Consider the following 24,468-nt stretch of genomic DNA (forward strand, 5'->3'; position numbering starts at 1 on the left):
CAAGCGCTGATGCGCTATTTTTAATAATTACACAAAAACGAAATAAACAAAACAAATACACCTAGCTCTTTTTCTCAGCACTAACTAACACACAAAACAGGAACCTAAACTGTAAAACAGGACAGCTAAGCTGTTTACCTGTTACACAAAATCAAACAAAAACAAAACACACAAAAAGGCTTTACACAGTACCTTTCTTTCTATACGCTTGAGCACATCATCAAGCAGGCTTCTTCACACACAGCAGCCCCGAACAGACTGCTTCCTTTCTTTATATACCATGCACCTGGCTCTAATTTTCAATGGTAGCATATATATATATATATATATATATATATATATATATATATATATATATATATATATATATATATATATATATATAGACACACACACACACACACACACACGCACGTATTATAAGATTCTTGAGCCACGTTCTCAAGAACATCCATGCTTCTAAGCATAAACTTAAATCGCAAGGTGTTTAACCCAAGCTTTTAACTTAGCAGATTGAAGTAGATTCATTATACAACAGATGCTACTAAAAGTGGGGATGCTCCTGGAGCATTTAGTAATGGACAAATCTACAATCTCCTTTTGATTAATGAAATAATGAGTAATAATTCAATTAAACAGCATTTTAAATGTATGTACCTGTCAGAAAATTGATACAACACATTGAAATCTCCTTTAGCAGAAAACATCTTGACTGTAGCAGGACTAAGTATAGTACAAACTAAACTTGAGAGTGCTTGTTCCCAGCCTTAGTTGCTTTTAATATCTAGTATCTGTATTTTAGTCACCAGCTGCCAGAGAAGTTGACTTCTGGAAGCAGTAGCAAAAAAGATAGGATATTGAAATCACTTATACAAAATCTATTTCATAGTCCCCCGCTTTGAGGGTTTTGTGTTTATACACATCAAAGAAGATTAATAAATCCAATCATAAATAATCCCCCCAAAGTGAAATGCCATTGCAACGTATTGCACTGTTTTTCAAACTCAGCCCCTCTAGAGCTATTGTACTGTACACTGTGTAATCCTTCCAGCAGCATCTTCCCCCTGCATATTAACAATGCTGCAAATAAAGCTTTTTAAATTTTTGCAATAACCTTGTATTTTTTTTCTGTTACATTTGATTGCTGTTTTTTTTTCATTCTGACTAAATCTAGTTTCATCTAGGAAGCTTAATTCCTTCCTCTTGCAATATCCTGCCAGTCTGCATAAAGACAGTGCAAAAGTGCCTTGACTAAAATAAAGTGGCATGGCTAAAATAAAATTGCTTGGCTTGCGGGCCCCCATGACATTAGGCATCCTGACTGAAGACCACCATCCAGTGAACTGACAGAAATGTGAAATAGTGTTTCCTTACATTCACCCTTGCACTGTATAGCACAGAGGTTGTAAATGAAGATTGTCAATGAATGGTAGAGCTGACATCAAAGTACACATTTGAAATAGCCCCAGGCACCCAGAAATCTCTCAGCCCCCCATGGTTTCCCAGGCCCAAGTTTGGTACCCCCTGGCTTAGACTACAATATCCTAGTACTGCCAGCAGTCACATAAACAGCAGTACACTAATTAAAACAACTGGGCCCTCTGCACTCTTACTTGTATAAAAGAGTGTAGTGTTGGTAGGGCAAGGATATAACCTTATCCTGGTGTTAATGTGAATAAATAGGCCTCATACTGTAGGTTATTGCTAGTGTGGCAAATATTTATTGTGTTCGAGTTGTCAAATCGCTGTATGCAGCAGCAGCTGCAGAGAGACTTTCTTTCCAACAGCTGGCAACTTATTACTAACATAATACTAACTATCTTTTCTCTATTTCCACCCCAACAGCCCGTTCATTGTGACAGAGTACATGGGAATGAGGAATGAAAGCTTCATGAAAGTTGCAGCCGTAGGAACCTGGATGGGGGATTTTGTCACTGCGTGGATGGTGAGAACTTGAAAAATGAAATTCAATCTGCTTGTCTATTTCCATTTCATATGGATGCAATACTGTTTCTGCTGAAACCTTAAATCTGGAGCTGATATTTATATGTCCTCTCGGATTCACATGATTTTTTGGAGTCAAGCTTCTCTCAGAACCACCGCTGAACAGAATAGATGGGCTGCAGAGAAGCATCAAACTGTATTCAACTCTGTCCTTATTGAGTTTCAAATCTCAAATGAGGTGTCAAAGTGATTTTACAAGTTCAGGTCCACGTGGTACATGGGGCGGGGGGGATTTTACTGACTTTAAAATATTTTTTTTTTGTGTGTGTGTACAGAGAACAGGTCAGATGGTTTAGATGGATTGCACAGTGAGATGGCGATGTGTTTTGGTATTGCAGCAAGTAGCAAGACACTAGCATGGTCACTGTTATCACTACTAGTTGTAACACAGTTTCCATTTTGTAGAAAATGGTGTCTCAGTTTATAGACATTCTAAGGTACAGTACAGTATGTGGAGGGAGTGTACACTTTAAAGCAAGTGGACGGTTTGTATAATGACATAATGGCAGTGGCAGATATGAAGCTATGTTATCGCAATAGTTAAGCACTGTAGTATAGAAAACACTGAAAATGTTGACATAGAGTATCAATTGTACCACAATAATATATGATACTTGTACAGTATACCTATACAATACTGTTTTATTTTTCTGTTCTGATATACTAGTCTTTACACTGTACAATAACATTTAGTTCTGTTAACAATGCAGGTTACCGACTCTGGCTCCAGCAATACCATGAATATGAAAAAATCAAAAGGCCCCTTTGAGAAGAATTAAAGCACAAAGGTTAAATAAAACAGCTATGTATGAAAAGCATGTTGTGATGCAGTTTAAAGCCTGGCAGAGTCTTGGATCCCTGATATCATACTCATGTTCATTTGTCAACCCTAAGACAAGATTGAACCTTGTGAGATTTAACAGACTATGTTACTAACATGTAGTTTGACACCTCTTGGTAAGATACTTGCCAAGCCTGTATTAGTATTCTGTACAGTCTAGAGACAGTATGTGTTCAAAAAAACAAAGAGCTGAATTCAGAATTTGAATCTGAATTAATATTTAATTCAGACACTTTTCCACATTTTAATAAGAAGCCCTTTTGCTCCCTTGGGGTTATCTGAAAACAAGCAGCACAGTCATTTAATAAAACTAGAAAAAAATAAGTTGATTATAAAATAACCTTTATGCAACAAACATAAGTTTTTAATATATGGTAGAAAAGTATGAAGCACACCTGTGTGTGCTTCCTTCTGGCCTGGTGATCCCACTGTGAACACCATGTGTGGCAGAAAATGGCGTTGTGGTGACTCAGACCAGAATAAAGCACACACAGGTCAGGTAGCTGCAGTTCCAACAAAAAGACGCGGTGAGAGCCGTTTTTATTTTAAATACAAAAATAAATAAAATGTTTAATCAAAATTAAACACTTGCTCACCAAGCACAGAAAATAAATAATAAAACAAAAATAATCACGAACACAAAATAAATTACACGTACAGGTCATGCTGGGCAGATTGCTGTCACTGATCCTGTATTTTATATTTCAGATTTCTCTCCTCACTCGCTTGCTCTCGTTCCGCCTCTGAACCCCCACACTCGGAGTGCAGAGAGCTGCAGGTATTTATACAGGTGACCATCTCCCGATTAGCAACAAATGAATCACTTAACTAATTCAGGAGATGGCCACCTTCTGCACAAATCTTTGAGTTATTGGCAGAGACTAGTTTGCCAAACCTCGTCTCTGCCAGAATGTACACACATGCACGCCATCTTTTTAAATAAAGGAACAAACATAAAACAATAAACAAATCATATGGTGGTTCGCTGACATCTATAAACAAAAGTAAATAATAAAATAATCACAAAACACAGTACAGGGGCAGAGGGGAAGCCATGTTCTAAAATAAACACTGTACAGGGCTGCTCGCCCTGTTACAAACTGGTTTTCCTGTAGCTGTCAAGAAAAGTGGAATCAGTTAATATCATGATCTTGGTTTTGGAGTACCTCCTGATTCTGATAAAATTGCATTGTTGTACTTTAAGTCGTTCTTGTAGCTAAGGGAACCAGAATTTGAACAAAGAAAATTCAATTTAAGATTTATTCATGTTTGACTCAAACAATAAAAAAACAACAATAGACAGATCTAGAATGTGAGTCTGTGGCTTAAACCCATTATATTTTATATGTAGATTTATTATTATTATTATTTATTATTATTATTATTATTATTATTATTATTATTATTATTACAAATGGTAACTCAATATCTGTTACCATATTTTAACTCCTGTCCATCTGTCCAGGTCTTCAGCACACCCATCTCTTCACAGTCAGTGTGTACTCATAAATCAGGTGACCAGTTTAGTTTTCAGACATCAGCCAACGGTAACCAATGACGCATGAATTTTCAATCCCTTCAGGACCTTGGACAGCGACCAGCCATTAATATAGACAGGGCATTCATAAGGTGATTGCTGCATCAGAACCTTAATGCTGCAGCAACCATTTCCAATTAACTCTATCTTGCCCAGAACAGAAAACAATGGTATAAGAGATTGAGCTTACCCTCACAGTGACTCATTAAAGATTTTACTGTACAGTTCTTCAGTGGAGTATACACTTTAAAACACACTGTATGTACTAATATTTACTATATATATATATATATATATATATATATATATATATATATATATATATATATATATATATATATATATATATATATATATATAAATAAAATATGTACTAATATTTTTACATGCAGTTTTCAATTGTGTAACAATGGATACCCAGCAAACACTGTGGTGCCAGTATGCTACCCTGTGAAGGCCTCTGTGAAATATTTAACTAGAAGTGAATTCCCCACTGTGAATGTTCATAATATTTCCTAGGCTTATTTGTTTAGGTTTTAATAGATCTGAAATATTAGAAATACTTACAAACTTAAATTCAATGACAAATGCTTCAACGAGAAACTTAACCTGATAATGAACTATCATGTTTTCCAACGTTCATTGCTGATTAAGTGTAGGCTTCTGCTTAAGGCTTCACTGATAATTATACAACCAGTTCTATATCGGTTTTGTCTGCATGAGTGATTTTCATGATATGAAAGGAAATGACATTGGATATTATAATTGTTATACTGTGTTTCAGGTTACCATAATGCATAAAAGAAGCTGCCTTCTACAGCTTTAGGTATTTCCATCCTCTTTCTTCACAGGGAGAAATTTAAGAGATGCAATCTTACATCACTTTATGGCAGCCCTTTATTTATTACTATTTGCTCTCTCACTTTAAGGTGGGCGTACATTTTTCTCTGAATTAGGTGATATTGTGGTCCACTTTATTCCTGTATTGATCTGCTGAAATTAAGTTAGTGTTAGACAAATGTTTTGTGTAAGAAAGATCTTGGTAGAACTTTTTCTTTTCTCCATTACTTTAGTATTTCCCTCAGGAGATAGTGTGCTTGCACCAAATTTAACTTAAAAGTGCCTTTAGATCCATCTGGCTCTGTTGAGTAATTATTATGGCTCCCAAGTGGTGCATCTGGTAAAGGCACTCCACGTGAAGTGCAGGATGTGCCAGCCAAGTACCAGCCAACAGGAACCTTTCCCACCCACCAGAGTCAATGAAAGTAGGTTGCTGTATCAGTATTTTATACTTTATTATATTTATACTTTATACAGATATATTTAAAATGTAATAATTATATGTAACAGTATATATTTTCAAACAAAGACAATTCCAGAATATGGAAACAAGACTTGAATAAATGTACACAGACATTTGTACAATTTTTTTTCATTCATTGTCACTTTATATATATATATATATATATATATATATATATATATATATATATATATATATATATATATATACACAGTGCCTTGCAAAAGTATTCAGACCCCTGACCAATTCTCTCATATTACCAAATTACAAATGGTACATTGAAATTTCGTTCTGTTTGATATTTTATTTTTAAACACTGAAACTCAGAATTGTTGTAAGGTGACATTGTTTTTAAGTTGGGAAAAATAAAAAACAAGCAATATTTTGCTTGCATAAGTGTTCAACCCCTGTGCTGTGGAAGCTCCCAGTTTGCACCAATGAAAGAAATTGCCCTAACGAGGACACAATTACCTTAACATTGGCCTCCACCTGTGAACCATTAAAGTTGCTGTCACATCTTCTGGATAAAACCCCCACTGTTGAAGGATCATTGGTAAGGCTGTGAATCTGAAGGAAAATGAAGACCAAAGAGCATTCTACAGAAGTTAGAGATAAAGTAATACAAATGCATAGATTAGGGAAAGGGTACAAAATAATATCCAAGTGGTTGGATATCCCAGTGAGCACAGCTGGATCAATAATCAGGAAGTGGAAGCTGCATCACTCCACCCAGGCACTGCCAAGAAAAGGCCATCCCTCAAAACTCAGCACTCAAACAAGAAGGAGACTTGTGAGAGAAGCCACAGAGAGACCAACAATCACTTTGAAGGAGCTACAGAGTTCAGTGGCTGGGAGTGGAGTAATGGTGCACCAGTCAGCCATATCAAGAGCTCTGCATAACACTGGACTGTATGGGAGGGTGGCAAGAAAGAAGCCGTTACTCAGAAAGTACCATCTGAAAGCACGTTTGGATTTTGCCAGAAAGCATGAGAGTGACCCAGCTGCGATGTGGGAAAAGGTTTTGTGGTCAGATGAGACCAAGAAGACACACCATCCCTACAATGAAGTATGGTGGTGGCAGCATCATGCTGTGGGGATGCTTCTCATCAGCAAGGACTGGGCATCTTGTTACAATTGAAGGAAGAATGGATGGAGCAAAATACAGGAAAATACTGCAAGAGAATCTGCTTCAATTTGCTAAAAAACTGAAGCTTGGGAGGAAATTCACCTTTCAGCAGGACAATGATCCCCAGCACAAGGCCAAAGCAACACTGGAGTGGCTCAAGAACAAAAAGGTGAATGTCCTACAGTGGCCCAGTCAAAGTCCTGATCTCAATCCCATTGAGAATCTGTGGCACTATTTGAAAATTGCGGTCCACAAGCGTCATCCAACCAACCTGAACAACCTGGAGCAAATCTGCCAAGAAGAATGGGCCAAAATCACTCCGACACTGTGTGCAAAGCTGTTACGTATTTACCCCAAAGACTTAAAGCTGTTATTGCAGCGAAAGGTGTGGGGGTTGAATGCTTATGCAAGCAAGATATTTCAGTTTTTCATTTTTCTTAAAAATATTTCCCAACATAAAACCAATGTCACCTTACCATAATTGATTTTAAGTTTAAGTGTTTTAAAAAAAAAATATCTAACAGAACGAAATTTCAATGTACCATTTGTAATTCAGTAATATGAGAGAATTGGTCAGGGGTCTGAATACTTTTGCAAGGCACTTAATATATATATATATATATATATATATATATATATATATATATATATATATATATATATATATATATATATATATATATATATATATATATATTCATTCTATGGATCTCTCGAAATGCAAGTGGAATCAGTTTCATCATGGCAAGGAGTTTAGTAACTTCTTCCACTTACTGATGCAAAAGGTAATTGTTTTTTTTTCCTTTATTGAATCCATCTTTTTCATGACTGTCTCTCATCGAGCCGCAAGTGACCTAGCATCGATTTGAAATGAGTTTAAAAATAAAACCACTGAATGAAAAATTGTACAAATGTCTGTGTACATTTATTCAAGTCTTGTTTCCATATTCTGGAATTGTCTTTGTTTGAAAATATATACTGTTACATATAATTATTACATTTTACATATATCTGTATAAAGTATAAATGACTGGTAAAAATGTCAGCATTCAAATACTGATACAGCAACCTACATTCATTGACTCTGGTGGGTGGGAAAGGTTACCTCCTGTTGGCTGGTATTTGTAAAAAACAATTTTTTAAATCCATGTTTCAATTAGCAAGAAATCACCACTGACCGCAAAAATAGATTGTACTTTTCCATTGCCATGGTAACTTGCTATAAAGGAGGGAATTGTATCAACTAAAATACTTTTTAGTTGTATAATGTAGCTCAATTAAAATGTGTAGCCTTGAACATTAGTTGAGGGAGAAGTGTAATAATTGGCTGCTGAAGACAACCTTGTACCCCATTGTCAAGTCACCCACCACCATGTACACAAATGCAATTTTTGCTTGAATGGTTATTTCAAATATTTAATTAATCCCTTAATGTAGGTGACGGATATGATGCTCCAGGATGAACATTATCCAGACTGGGGAAAAGCTGCCAGAACCTTTTGGAAAAGAGGGAACAACAGAATTCTGCTCTTCTGGTAAGATTCTAATTTGGTCATTTTCCCATAAGTGAGAAGACACATTGAATGTTGGTCAGCAGAACAGCTACTTCAACACAATTTGTTAACTTAAACAGATTGTAAAAAACACCCCAGAAAACATTATTTGAGTAATTCCAATAATAAGAACTCACAATGATTGTAAAATATATATATATATATATATATATATATATATATATATATATATATAGAGAGAGAGAGAGAGAGAGAGAGAGAGAGAGAGAGAGAGAGAGACTTCAGTGAGTTACAGGAAAATAATTCCACCTCGGGTTTATGTAAATGTCATAAACTATGAGACTGCTAGGTTACAGAAACCCGAGATGGAATTATTTTCCTTTAACTCACTGAAGCCTATCTATTATTTTTTATGATACATGGATATTAGTATCTCTAATAAAAAAAAAAAACAATAAACAGGTGTTAAAGTTCAAGTTGCAAATTAATTTAATGAATCTTAAGTTAATATTAAAAAATCTTAAATATAATGTTCTTTTTGATAGTTCAGGAACAGTGAATTAAACTTGGTAGATAATGAACTGCAAAAAGTAAAGTGTTTTTTTTTATTTGTTGCTGAGAGAGTCGAAGATTATTTGTCTTGCTCGCTTGATTGGTACTCCCGTTGGTGGAGGATGATTGTAAATCTTCACAGAGATAGATTTGTTTTACAAATTCCGTAAAAACCACGAACTGTAGGTCACTTGATTGATTGAAAACGAGACATTCTCTGCTTGAAAGTGGTCTCGGGGTGCACAGGAGTCATATATAGGTCACAGGTCAAATACAAGTATAATCTTCTAGAGGAATATGTCGTTTTGACAACACTACTGCAGTATTATGCCTTTTTTTCGAATGGCTCAGGATGCAAATATAGCCTTCATCCGTATATATATATATATATATATATATATATATATATATATATATATATACACACACACACACACACACACACACACACACACACACACACACACACACACACACACACACACACACACACACACACAATCTACTCATGGTTCAGTAGACATACACTCATGTTACCTAAGTAAGTCAGTTCTGTCATTCTGACCATTCTTGTCAAGGAAACTGCTAGGTCTTTTCTACATGAGGTCATGGCATCTATTGGGGAACTGACCTCAAGGTTTAGTGTTGACAGCTCTCCAAGGTCTAAGACATGGTACTTGACAGCTTTGAAGAGCATGAAGACTGTGTTTTCTGTTGTTGCTTCTTAAAGCTCTGGTTGTATGTAATTTATTATAAGGCCTCACTGAATCAATATACAGAGCTTTACAAGGCTACAGGGATACATGTGGCTGAAATGACCCTGTGACTTGCTATGGTTGCCTACAGTTTGCTCGAGGGCCTGTCCTGAAAGTCTGATGGAATGTTAGAGGCAAGATAAGACATGCTTTGATTTCATACATTTGTCATACCTAAACTGCCAAGTCAAAGCAGATGGAAGACATCTCCTTGGATGATTCATGCCTCCGTTTGAATGGCAATGGCAGTGGGAGCACTGCTGCAAACCGGTTTTCATGACCTATGAATATTAATCTCTAGCAGGAATATACACTTTTATTGAAGAACCATTTGCATTTTAAATTACAGTATGCCGTATTATGTAATACAGCTGCACAGAAGAGACTGTAGTAGTCATTGTTGTCCCCAATCTTTTCTAAAATAAAAAAATATATATACAGCAAACTTTACAAATACCAGTGCTTAACATATTGTTTGGACAGTAGTTAAAAAATATCAGAGAGGTTACGGTACACCAGTGTTTTTCCATGTTCTCCTGGAAGCATTAGTAGTCTGTGAATGGTCATCCCATTGATATTGCAAGCTGCAACTCCAGTGGGTGCTGTGATTGCCACTTCTTTTCCGAGGCTTTGTTTCAGCCATGCTGTGTCAGTTTGAATAAGAAAAGTCTTCCCTGTGCCTCCAGTGCCACTCACTCACAATCTAAATGAGTAAAAAATAAAGACAAACTTCAGACATGAGTTTTAGATGGATACGGTGTAACTAGGATGTTTAGAACCACAGAGATTACAGGGCGATCATAGGCTTAATTACTTAATACTTTGGTAATAAATGCTGCTCTCACATGGTAACTACTGTATGATTACGTGGACATGGTTGTGAACAACATTTACTGATATGTTAACACAATGGAACAGGCCATTTCCATGTATTTACACACTAATTCCACCAGTAGTTACCATGTTAGAGTGGGAACCATTAGTAGATACCCAATTATTACCATGTTGCCATTAATCATGTTCCACATACCTGAAAGGTTCCTGTAAGAGCCAGTTATGGCAAAATCAACACAGGTGTCAGATATGTTGAGCATTCAGTTAACAAACATACACAGAAAATCAATATACACCTGTGGTAAAAAAACAAACAAAACATGAATAATTAAAAATAACCGCATTGTTTTGTAAAGATCAACATATAAGTACAGTATTCAGTGTCTTTAAATTACAGTATACCAAGGAACTAGCTTAATTACATGCTTGCTTACATGATGCATTACGCGCTGTAGAAGTAGAATTGAATTGATAAAAGCAAAAAAATACCAACGCAGCAATCATAACCACAAACTCTATTTCAAAATTATCTTCAATTGATTTCACTTGAGGTTCCTCCTCTATCATCTTATATTTGGACAAACAGCAATACAGAACCACCCCATCATGGCTGGGGTCGGGGAGGGCTTAGGTCGGCCAGGGTGTGCTCGACTCACTGCACATCAGCGACCCCTGCAGACTGGCCAGGTGCCTGCGGGCCTGCCTGTAAGTTGCACAGAGCTGCATGGTCCTCCAACGATGTAGCTCTGAGTAGGTGCATGGTGGGTCTGCAGAATGAGAAGAAGCGGACAGATGACAGCACACGTTTCGGAGGACTTGTGTCCGTCTTTGTCCCTCCCGTGTCAGCACAGGAGTGGCAGCGGTGACACGGGTTGAAATAAACAACAGTTGGGCTTACCAAATTGGGGAGAAAATAAGAAAAGTACTTAGTGATTCAAATTTTAAAAAAAAAGTGTTTCACAGGTTACATCCCAATTGGTCAAGCTGTTCTCTTGAAATGAGGTCAAATGTACAATAAGTGTACCATATATAGACTGTGATGTCATTACAATATAAATAAGGTATGATAAACAAAAAAGGGTCATTGCTCATTTGAACCTTTTTAGTTTCTGCTGACAGTGCCGTGCACATCTTGGATTTATATGAGAGACGAGCCATCATGCCTCTTAGTATTGCTCCAGCATCTCTTCAAAGCAAAATGCAGTCAAGGTACTATGAAGATTAAAGTAGTACACAAACAAGTCAGCATTCCATGTCACAACGGTGGATGTTTGATTTTTTTTGTTCATCTCTGTTTAAGCTATTAGAGCATCTTCTTAACACAGTTTAAAAAATGTGTACAATCTCCCAAAACAAATTAAATTGCAAGAACAAAGAAAAGTAAAATGGTCCACCCACAAGTTTATAACATGATTTATTTGGTATTTCAGGACATCCTATAGCTGTAACATACTAGTATTTAATTACTCAATAATATATATATATATATAATTTTGTGTGTGTTCAAAAATGCATTCACAATGATCTCCTGCATTCCTTGGCATGTCTTATCATTTGCATTAAGCAATTGCTTTTGTTTTTTTGGGGGGGAAGAGAGAATGCACAATTTTTTTTAATCCCCGCACAACCTCAATTAGTGTTCAGATCAATAAGCAGAAAGACATTTACTGTATGGATTCAATCATTTTAGGTTTGGGAGACATGTAAGCCTAGTAATGGAATAGAAATAATTCCTGGAGCGGCTCCAAAATGGTTCACAATCTCAGTAGAACCATTCAATATGTATGAAGATTTTTTTTTTCTGTTGAAGTTTAAACGCATCAACCTGCGGCTTATATTTTCTCTTTAATTTATTCTTTGCCATTTGATGTGTTGATGCCTGACGGCCTAAAACATTTCAGAGTGCACCAGGTCTCTTGTGTTGAACATTGATTGACAGTTGTACAATGACCGTTACTATTTTTATTCATCATCTTTGGGAGATAAGGCATGAGCTCCAGCAGGCAGCACAACATTAGGGTTACACTTAATAGAGTCAGACTTGTTAACACTAGAACCACCACTGTAGTCATTTTGGCGGGTTTGGATTTAATCTGCTTTTGTGAATGCAATGCATTGTCCTTTTCTTTCTTTCGTTATTTTCTTTTTTTTTCTTTTTTTAACGGACAATCTCATTGCATTGACAGTACGCAGATTCATTTACATTTTAAATCTCATTAATCCCACAGCGGTTCTAGTGTTAAGAAATCCCCCATGATAAATTGTAGCTGGTATTCCACAACATGCATCTAAACAGTCTTTACAGAGGGAAAGGAGCTATAGAACACATATCATTGTGCTGCTGCTGCTGCTGCTGGTAACAAAACTCAGCGAGTAAGCCCCTTACCCTCAGATCTTTCACACGGAAAGTGTTTTTTTTTTTTTTTTTTTAATTTTATGAAGCTTTAGTTTGTATAATGTCAGTGATGTTGAAGCCTTTACCTAGAGTGCTGGTTAACAATACAAACATATTTGCATAAAAGTTGTAAATTAATTCAAAATCTGGCCCAAGATCTTTAACTTCAAATCAGTATCTCTCTTATTAACTCTTTAGGGTCTGCCCAATGTTAAATATCCTGCCGGCGACTCTTTTTACTGAGGCACTGTGAGAGACCTCTTTGTGTATTTCCAGTGGATGACTATATTACTAGCCGTGTTTTGGACTGTTGCTGCTACACTGTATAACAGACCTACCTCGGTGCAGAAAACACATATTTTCACACAAGGACCTATTTTCCTATAAATATATATTTGTTTTTTGTGTTTGTGGATCAGATGCACGAGACCAGAGCTGTTTAAGGTTATGTTTCTCTGGTCTCCTTCTTGCTGGCCATTAAAGCCACAGTGAAGATCTCCATCTTGTGCCACATCATCAGGGTGCCTGGGACGAATAATTTGAATGGTTTTTTGTTACTTTTTTTATTTTTGTTTTCTTTTGCACATTTTAAATGAATCTGTTTTTTTTTTTTTTTTTTTTTGGTTGCTTTTGGTCCCTTTGTATATATGGCCTTAATTTCCTTTATTTATTATCCAATGTTCACATTTTGTTTCCATGTTCCCTTCATGTTGAAGTTTCACTGTACACTGTCAGATTTGAGCTGGCCATGCTAAAATATATTTTACAAACAATAAATAATGTTTTTTTTTTCTAAAAAGTGTCTTTCTTTTTTTGTGTTTTTTGTTATCTCTATCGAACAGGGTAAGTTTTAGACTATTTCTCTTTTTTTAATGAAAGCCTAGTGGGTGCACTTTCATTTCATTAATGACATGTACATGTAACCTTTATAGTTAAAGAGTTATAGCCACAAATCTAACAACAGTAAAAAATAAAAATTTTAAAAAATGGCTTGGACCCTAAAATTAAAATTAAGCAACTGTCTTGCAAAGAAAGACCAAATACATAAATGCAATTGTAAATCAATGTTAAAAAATAATGGAAATGTAAAAATTCAACAGAGAAAGATTAGTACAGTAATCATGATTAAAAATGGATTACATCTACAACATATAGCAATATGCTTTTAATATTACAATTGGTCAAATATCCAACATATTGTATAATACTTACAGCATCGTGTTCAGGATTCTACCAACAATACTGACTTGCACTCCTGTATATTCTGTTTTTCAGGACGGTACTGTTTTCTCTGACATCCGTAGTGGTTCTTGTCATCAGCACTGACTGGATCAGCTGGGACAATTTAAACCGAGGATTTCTGCCAAGTGACGAGGTCTCCAGGGCATTCCTTGCTTCTTTCATCCTGGTGTTTGACCTCCTTATCGTCATGCAGGTTAATGAAAAATACTTGCACCGGCCCTCTCAGTGTCATAAAGACTATATCATGTAGACTGAAAGAAAATCACGTAGAGTGTTGAGAAACACATAATGCATAAGTGTCTGCGTGTGTGCTCTTAATAATTAGTAGCCTATTAACTGGTGCTACTAGATGTATGTAAGATAATCCCCAAGAGTTTTGTGTTATGTTTTAAATGAAAATAAATATCGCCATCTGATTTCTGGAGAAGATCTTTAAGGTGTGTTACATAGGCACCGGGCAAACGGTACGTGTACATGTCCTTGATAACATTGTAATATATTAAATACTAATAATTTTAAATATTTCACATGTATTGGAATATATATATATATATATATATAATATATATATATATATATATATATATATATATATATATATATATATATATATATACACTATAATATACATATAAGTATCAATGTCACGTACAGTCATCAAACTAAGTTACACAACAATGAGTAGGATGTACAGTGCGTACAGTGCTATATGGGTATTATTAATACACTTGCTTTGTTCTGTTGTTGATTCTGTTCGAAAAGAAAGGCATTAAAACCTACCACTTTGTTTCATACATGGGTATCAATATACAGTATCTGTTTCATGGAAAAGAGTATTCTTGATAGGCACAGCTTCTGTAGATATCATAGGTGAATTTCATATTTAGGTTAATGGCCCAGTGTAGTCTTTCAGAATATAGGTCATCTGCAGGCTCAATCTTTTCTTTCCCCAAGGTATTTTTTAATTATTATTTTTCATTATTTCACTGAGAGCAGTCAGCTTTTTTTTCCCTTCCCACACATGAGGCCTTGATAAGATTAATTGGATAAAAGGAGAAAACAAGTGCTCTGGGCAAACTGAATGTACTGAATACTGAACTACCAATATGTCAAGGCTGCTTACACATGGCTAAGCAACCTTGGTCTTTCAAAAGGTAAACCAAACCTAAAGCAGCATCCATTAAAGCCCCTGAGAGTTTGTGCTGATACTTGTACTTGATTTTGGAATTGCCTTTAGAAAGTATTTATCGTCAGGTATTAAATAAATCAATTTTTTAATGTGTTCATTTCAGAACAAGAACAGCTGTCCTCCCTTCACCTTTACAACTGAGTACCAATCAATGGAAATTAACTTCTGCGTTGAGTGTTTTAAAAGACGACTGGAAGCAAGTCACATACCAAGGCCGTAAACTGATGATAAAAATCTGTTTATGGCCTTGGTACGGCAGTGAGCCTGTAAAGCGTATGTCCCCTTTAAATTACAATCCATTACATTACCTTTTAAAACATTTTAACTTAGCTGAACTGTTTGTGTGGCGTCTTCGTGATAACTGCCTTCTCCAGAAGTGCTTCTTCCATCTATGAGTTGATAAGCAATGTGTGATCATTGATATGAAAGTAAGAGCTTTATTTTCCAGGATATCTTTCCACACAGACGCCTAATTTACCATCAGCCTTCATTTACAGTTTTAGGATGGTGCATTTAGCTAGTCTAGTGTGGTGGCACAGCTGTCGAAGACAAGTTTCACTTGTATATGTTCTGTAGGCACTTGGTGCTACTGCTTTGTTTGCTGTACCTTTAAAACAGCAGTGCTTGATAATGCAGATTTGTGTCTTCCATTAAATCTCCTTTAACTCTGAAGAACATTTATAAACGACAAATGGCAATTTCTTTGCAGCATCAGAAACATCACATTTGATTGATTTTTATTATTCATGCATTAATCACAGTGCAGCAATCAGTCCTTGTGTGCCTTCAGCAATCGCAGCAATGTGCTCTAATTTAGAGCCAGTGACATTCTTTACTGGACATCCCATTCTAAAGTATGCTTGATTTATGTTGGGTTTTTTTTTGTGTTTTTTTTAAACCATACCGTGAAAAAAACTCAGTCAAATTGTATCTAGACTTTGTAAATGTTTGTTGGTAAGGCGGTGAAGGGGTTTAGTGAATGATTGCTTTATTTATTTCTGCTTGGATTCGCCACGGTACACATTTGCCGGACTTCTCCCGTGTATTCGGAACATTAAAAGGCTTTTAGTTAAAGAGAAAACATGGGTTGGCCATTGCTTTGCAATAAAAGCTGTAATTGTTTTTGTTTTTTTTGGTTAAAGTGTAGTGCAGTCACACTCGGTTGGTCTGTGCACTTTATGTAGGTGTTTGCTAAATAAGATATTAATATGACAAGCACAGGAGCTGATTCCAGGCAACTTGATTCAGTCAATATCTTTTCTTGCTTATGTTGTTGGTTCTAAATGTAATGTTCGTGAAAGCTGAGGCGTTGTCAGCAGAGCAGATTTTAGTAATTTTGTTTAATTAACCACGGTCTGCTTTGTGTATGGCTTGGTCCTTCTCATTTAGATTATGAAGGCTGTTTAAGAAGCCTGTAAACTAACATTAGGTGGCCTTACAGAGCTTTTGCCTCACAGCCACTCACCATTCTCCAACTTGGCTGCTGAGCTGGACATAAAATGGACACATACAGTATGTCAGAAAGAAAATGGACAGCATTTTGAATATTTGTGAATTCAGCCAACCTGATAAGAATTGCCCAATAAGATGTCGTCTTTATAGGTACTGTAGTTGGTAATTGGGTGATTTACTAAAATAAATACACCATATAGGTGGTCATTGTACTATCAGATATATCATAATATATTCATATTCAGTCATGGTATTCAATCAGCATAAACATGGAGATTTATGGGGTCGATTTGAAATATGGAGTAAAAGTGCCAGTGCCATATCACACAATGGAAATGATTTTACATTCCCAACATGAATCGGCTGTTGTGATCCTTCATCTTTTTATGCTGTTTTTATTATACCAATTGTATATATGGAGACTGTATTATTCTTGCTGTACATACATTAGGTTGCTCTGTGCAGAAATGAAACACAGTACATTTGAAGGGGAAGGTTAAGTTTCAAGAGAATCAAACAAATGAGAAAAGTTTCATGTGAAGTGAAGGCAACAATGTACTAATATACACTGTTGCAACAGCTGGTAGTTGTTCAAAAACACTGGTTATTATTAGCAGAGGTTGTAGGACCTGTGCTGTGTATTTTTACCCTATGATAAACTGAGTAGCAGGCTTGTAGCAATGCACTACTATTATCAAATTTGAACTACCACAAATTATGATGCAATTACATACTGTATAGATATATACTGTATATATATATCAGGCGTGATCTGTCATCTTAATAGTGACTGCTGGCTTGTACTGACATCAGTAGTAGCTTGTAGTCAGAGAATTAAGCGCAGGATTGTATAGGGAAATATCAGTTCCACTGGTATTATTGCCATATAAAATGTAAGTATAACTCTGAAAAATATCAATATATAAGCCTAGGATAATCTAGTTATTATACACCCCAAGTGCTTTGCCAGCAAAGTTGCCCAGTTATAGAGCAAAATGTCAAGGACAGTTCATTTTGTAATGACCCAAAGAGGTGACAGCAGTACAATTATGGGTGACTAAGGCTAATGTGTAATTTTGTTTGTTTGAATGGATGGATGATCAACCTTTGAAATTCAGTTCTGTTTTCTATTCCCGAAACAACTACACGGTGTTGAAACAAAAAATAATATCCAGACTACCATATATCCTAAATCAGTAGTTTAAAGAATTTTGAAGCAAGTTAATCTACATTATAGCGCTCTTGAGAGCAACAAGGCCAAAACTTTATTAAAAACACTCAGTCCAAACCACAAGTTCAGAAAGACGCCATTAATTGATTTCTATAATCTTTCATTTTAAAAATGACTTGCAGAGTATAGTAAAATTCAGAACAGTAGGTATAGTATGAATCAATGTATTAGACTTACTGTAATAAATGAATGGTTAGTGATTCAGTGGTTCAGTAGTGAGGTAACAACTACATGCTAAAACTCAAGAAGAATGTGCGCAAGTATATACTTTCAGACCTAAAGTTACACACGCAAAAAAAAAAACGCAAAGGCGTTACAGCATACCCGGTTGGCGCAAACATGTCTTGTTATACAGTATATAATATTATTATATATATATATACTTATATTATATATATATATATTATATATAGATGATATATATATATATATACTAATATATATATATTATCTGGTATAGAAGAGCAATACTCTGATCAGAGTCTTTGGGATCTTTTGGATGAGTCATTCTTTCTGAAAAAAATAAAATAAAAAGCATACATTGAAATCCATCGTTCATAGTTCACCACTAAAAAAGGAAAGCTTTTTATCAATACCTAGCAAAAAAAAAAAAAAAAAAAAAAAAAGCAGCCCGGGGATAATTTCACAAAGCATGCATCACCATTTTAAAAAGAAAACAAAGATTTATGTTAAAAAGCTCCTGTGTGTACCTTAGTTGTTCATTGTAAGTCTGTAACATTAACATTAACATTTCTATTTTACAAAAAAGGGTGCAAACTCAGCACCACTCATTAAGTGGATAAACATATTTTCTCATGGATAGTGTCAAATATAATCAATTGATATATAAATAAAAGACTGATCTGAAGAGCAGTTCTCTTTTTTTAATTAGGACTGGGAGTTTCCTCACTTCATGGGGGATTTGGATGTGAACCTGCCTGGAATGTCTACCACCCAAGTAAAGCTGAAGCTGCCTGTCTGTAAATGTATTTTCAAAGAAGAATATCATATACACATTACAGGTATGTATTAATGAAATATGATTTTAAAGAAAACAAAACTGCTTTATAACACTGATCCCACAATTATCATACCAACAGTGTACCTTGCCCTTTCAAGTCAGATGCTGTGCATGTTTAAAGTGGTCTTTTGCAGATGGTATTTTTTCTGAAATTTGTACCTCTAGTTAGCTATGCATTTTTTTCTTTATACACCTCTTGCGTTTTCAGTTTGCTTCTCCTTGCCAGACTACTACTAGAAAATGACGTTGTAGTGTGAGTTTACCTATACACTAAATGCATTACAGCAGTCATAACTATAACAAGTAAAGGCAAGCATTTCAGACATTTTTTTCATAATTCATCTTAAAAAGCCCTAACTAGGCTTTCCCTTTCTGCATTATTTTACATTGATTTACCACATGTGTCTGTACTTTAACATGCTTTCATTGTGCTTTTTATAATGAAATTGTAGTATAATAGTATAGTTAGTATAGTTAGAAATAGTATAATTACAGTACATAACAGTGTAGTATTTTGAAAAAGTTCACATTAGGTTGCTAATAGAATATTATTATATAATATTACAGCCTGATGAGAACGTAATACACTGCCATTGGTAAGAAGCTTATTGGTCACAACCCTCTTTTAAGTATATTGAATAGCTTACATTTGGCTTGTCAGTGCAAGTTTTACTCATTAAATGTTTGAATGCAGAGTTCCAGAGACCCTTTAATTTGCCTTTTTGAAAAAAATGAGGACAACAGCTGTCATGTTTTCATCGATAGTTAATCTTCAGGTTTTTTTTTTTTTTTTAACTGACTCTGGCATGTACGATTTTTTTTTCTAAATGTTTCAGCCCAGTCTGTAATTTACTCCCATTTTTTTGAAAGGTTAAAAACACCTGACAGATCTGTAGCTATTTGAATCTGTTCTATTCCAGTTGTTTCTTTACTGACTGTATAACAGTAAAATTACTTTCGGGAATAAATTGCACCTTTTACAGTACTAAAACATATGAAAAATAAAAATAAATCCATCAGTTCTCCCAGATTCAGATGTATTCAATATTTTTCCTTAATGATTGTCCTTAGCAATAAGTTATCTACAGTATATTATATAAAACTCTGAATTGTGACATCTCCATAATACTGCATCACAGCTGGAATAATATGTTTTAAAAAAACACTATGAACAACTAAAAAGGATAATATTGTTAATCAGGTAAGAAATGGCAATTGAGAACAAAATACATTTTACAAATCAGAGGAGGCCATTTTGGCCATTGTTCAGGGCTTGTCTAGTTCCTAGTTAGTAGTTGATCTCAAAACAGACATGTTTATTTAATACTGAATCATTGGGATCTTTAAGAACCAAAAAGGTAAACGATCCCAATGAGTATCAGTGTTAAAGGCATGGCTAGGTGTATTAACCCATTGCATACCCTCATCACTGTCTGTGCATCGAAGAGTTACCTCTTTAGATTATAAATGTGTTCTTTAAAGTAACTATTTTACAAAAAGGTGACTTTAAATGAAAGTTTAAAGATGATTTTAAAAAAAAGTTTTGTTTGTTCCTTAACAGGGAAATGGTTTAATTATGGAATTATCTTCCTTGTCTTGATTTTGGATTTAAATATGTGGAAAAATCAGATATTTTACAAGCCTTATGAATATGGTCAGTACGTTGGCCCTGGTGAGAGAATCTTTACCGTTGAAGACCCTGACACCTTGAAAGAGTTTAATGAGACCACTCTGACTTGGGAATGGAGATCCACCAACATCGATCTGAAAACCAACAAGATCTACAGTCAAAACGATATGTTTTTGCACAGCAGGTATACAGGAGCCAGCCTTGGTGTCAAGTGTCTGGCTTTTATTCCTAGCCTGGCAGCTTTTGTCTTGTTTGGATTCTTCATTTGGCTCTTGGGGCGATTTCGGAAGAGTGACCAGGGCATGGAGAACAAGGATAAAACCTATGAAAGGATAAAAAGAAAATCTCCATCAGAGTATAGCAAAGACATGGGGGTGACTCCAGAGGAGGCCCATGTTACAATGAAGGATGGATTAAATAAGAATACACCCATGTTACTTTCTGTGGAGACTCACGTTATTGGATCTAGTAGGTCTATCTCCCCTTCATCAACGGAAACACAGGAGTCTCAGCCTACTGTTGCCTGTAAAGGTGAAACGCCAACAGAGACAGTTGTCTCCAATGATGTCTCTAACCCTTCAACCTAATCCAGACACATTTTGACTAAAGAATACCTTTCTGACAAACTCCACTGTTCCCAAGTTCTTGTCGTTTTATTTTGCCTTTATTCACAAGAGAGCTTAATATTTGTGCATCTTAAATGGTATCTGTGTGGTAGGCTAGCAATAGCAGAACTAGAACTGAACAAGGTTAATACATATTATGAGAAACAAATATGCTGTAACTACTGATAGATTCCTACTATAGTAGCACATTTTTTCATTGACATGTTTTTTATTTTTATTTTTTACCTTTTTTGTAACATTGAGTCAATGATTTAATTGACTTTTTTTCAGAACAGTTGTAACACTTCTTCAATTGTACACTGACTTCACAGTCTTGTTGGTGCTTAATACTGTACTGTATAGCAGGCTGAATTTTCTATGTTTATTACAGTATATGTTTGTGCCTACACTAAACTTAAATCCTAAAAATTGTAATGGTCATATTTGTTAATGTTATACTACATACAGGTATAAAAGAGGTGCCTTGCTTGGTTAAGTCCTGTAAACTATTTTACAGTTATCCCAATGGGCCTATAAAGAATTGTCTTCTGGTGAGACCAAAACATTTTATTTTGCACTAGAACAATGGTCTTTTCCATAGATATTGTCAATGATGCAGAAAAAAACAATTCTGCGGTGAAGTTGGGATAGACAGCTGGACGGCTTTAGGATGCAGGTGTGGTGATTATCTTTAAGTGCTGTAGGCTGTCTGCTAGTGAATTGAAAATAGTGAAGCAGAAGGCATTGACGTAAGAAGTTCTCCACGGGCCACTACTTATGAAAATAGAGCTTTGTCATACAGTGATTATGAGAGCTAACGGCTAAATGTGCTTTCCTTATAATTAGATATATATGGCAGGGCTTTAATGAAATGAAGGTTAAACTGTTGCCAAGCCTGGGCCATTAGTTTTAAGTTATTGTCATTTGGAAAAGGTCATTCAGAACCGTGGAATGATATCAGACTAAATATAATGCAACACTGTAACATGAGGTTACATTTGTGAAAACGTTTTACATGGACCAGATGTACTGTACAGTGTTTATAGAGCTCCAGTGTATGTGCATTTTAAATATTACCATTTCACAAGGTAGTGACCGACTGCAATTTATAAATGTTTACATGGTGAAAGAAAAACAGTTACTTGTGCATACCACTTTCAAATTGCACCTCAAATCACATACAGTCAGACCTGTCAACTGTCCCCTATTCACTGGGAGTCTCCCATATTCTGGACTACAAAATTCATGGCCGGTGTGTGACTACTGCAATTCTGTTTGTACATAACAGGGTAGTCCTGTGGCAGGCATGCATTTATTGCATAAGGCAAGTTCACAAACTTAGCCACGCATCTGCAAACCCCCCCCCCCCCCCCCCTCCCCCCATTCTCGAATTTGATTTTGTATTTTCAAAAGTTGACAGTTATGACATTTCAGTTTACAAAAGCTCACGTATTTTGCAAGCTCAATGTGGACAGGTATGCATACAATGTCTAATTGATACTATGTCATAATTACTGTGTCCTAACTATAAAATAATAATCAATCAGTAAACATCAGTGCTATATAATGTCATTGGCTATGTATACAACAGAAAAAAATGGACTGGTACACAGTTGCCGTGGTTTTGTAATATCATAACATTTTCAATATACCTGCATTTGCAGGAAGGTTTACAACAAACTTGTCTGTGGCCTGAGCTGAGTGTCATTGTCATTGTCATTTAAATGAAGTGGGGCTTTGCTAAAATGGTTTCATTAAAGTTAAAATGAAAATACCTTTAGGATTGGTGGCACAGTAAAATAAATATAAAATATGTTTACTGTTATATGTAGCCCATCATTCTGTCTATTGTGCAAAGCTACAGTGTTTATAAGCTATAACCTACCTCTGCATGGTTCAAATCTTGTCACTTTATAAAGGTGATTTTATACTACATTACCATCTGCTGTCTTAAGAACACACAATGCTACATATCACAAAAACTGACATACAGGAATGCTTTGGAGGAAGACTGGAGGTATGGATATCATTTTTGGAGTTCCATGAAAGAAATTTATCAAGTGTGACAAAAGAAAGCAAAGATTGTAACTCTGGCAACACCGTAGTGGTATATTTTTGCATTTAAATTGTAATAGCTTAAAGGCAACAGTATATCAGTGCATAACTAATTGCATAGATTTTAGATTTGAAAAAAATGCAATTAATTAAAAAGTGTATTTTTAATGTAAGCCTGTTCTTGTAACAGAGTGTATTAAAACTACAAATATAGGTTAAATATATAAAACTAAAAATCACCCTTTCAGGCACAACAAACCATTTTGAAAAATATGTGGCAGCACCTTAAGACAAGTTATGGATTTTGAGGAATGAGACTGATGGGGGTTCTGTCACAGTTATTAAATACAGTTAAATACAGCATTGTGGGAAATAAAGTACCATTCCGGCTTGCTAATAGTTTTTGTAAACATAGCCATTATTATTTTGTGGCTACTTTAGCAAAGAAGGTATGCGCATAATATATTGAAAGCAAGTGCACAAAATTTTCTAAAACAGCCACAAAGCAAATTACACAGAACAGCATATATCATCTTTCAAAACTAAGACTTTAATGGAATTTGTCTTAAAAAAAATATATAATAATATAGGTTATATATAGTATATATAGATTATATATATATAATTATATATAATATATATATGACATGAGTAATGGAATTATATACTCATATTTAATATAGAATATGTGATACTGTACTTCTAACTATTGAATGATAGTCATACTAAGTATAATATATATATATATATATATATATATATATATATATATATATATATATATATATATATATATATATATAGCCATAAGCGGTGTCGACAATAGGGTGTATTGGCCACAGCTGTTCTAATGCACATATCTGGCCATTCTACTCTACCATTGTGACAGAAATACAATGAATCTTGGTTGTAAATCTCCCTCCCGACCTGTGAGGCCAATAAGCAGCGAGGACAGAGTTCTTTGGACAGGCTGGCCTGACTGTTCTTTCCTCGGGTCGGGAAGTCGGTCAGTCTGGAAGAAGTCGAAACTCTGTTGCAAGAATGTATTGACCCAGAAGTGAAACGACGTCGCAGCCGCAGATTGTAAAGGCAGCTGGACTCGTTTACCAAGGGGTCATGGGTGACAGCATATAAGGGGGACGGAGACTCATAATCTGTTCCTTCGCTTTGGTTACGAAATGT

The 24,468-nt window shown here is 35.3% G+C and overlaps 1 protein-coding gene across 2 annotated transcripts in view; it reads left to right on the forward strand.

Annotated features, from left to right (window-relative positions):
• The window catches only part of LOC121319977 (transmembrane protein 117-like), a 58,122-nt gene extending 36,664 nt beyond the window's left edge, over positions 1-21,458 (forward strand). For both annotated transcript variants that reach the window (XM_041258015.1, XM_041258014.1), the window contains exons 4-8: positions 1,846-1,945; positions 8,249-8,346; positions 14,137-14,296; positions 18,868-18,997; positions 20,558-21,458. In XM_041258015.1, the coding sequence (XP_041113949.1) occupies positions 1,846-1,945; positions 8,249-8,346; positions 14,137-14,296; positions 18,868-18,997; positions 20,558-21,213 (1,144 nt within the window). In that variant the 3' untranslated portion in view covers positions 21,214-21,458. The remainder of the gene's footprint in view (positions 1-1,845; positions 1,946-8,248; positions 8,347-14,136; positions 14,297-18,867; positions 18,998-20,557) is intronic.
• Positions 21,459-24,468: the final 3,010 nt, after the last annotated feature.

Source organism: Polyodon spathula, chromosome 8 (assembly GCF_017654505.1).
Source record: "Polyodon spathula isolate WHYD16114869_AA chromosome 8, ASM1765450v1, whole genome shotgun sequence".
Classification (NCBI taxonomy): domain Eukaryota; kingdom Metazoa; phylum Chordata; class Actinopteri; order Acipenseriformes; family Polyodontidae; genus Polyodon; species Polyodon spathula.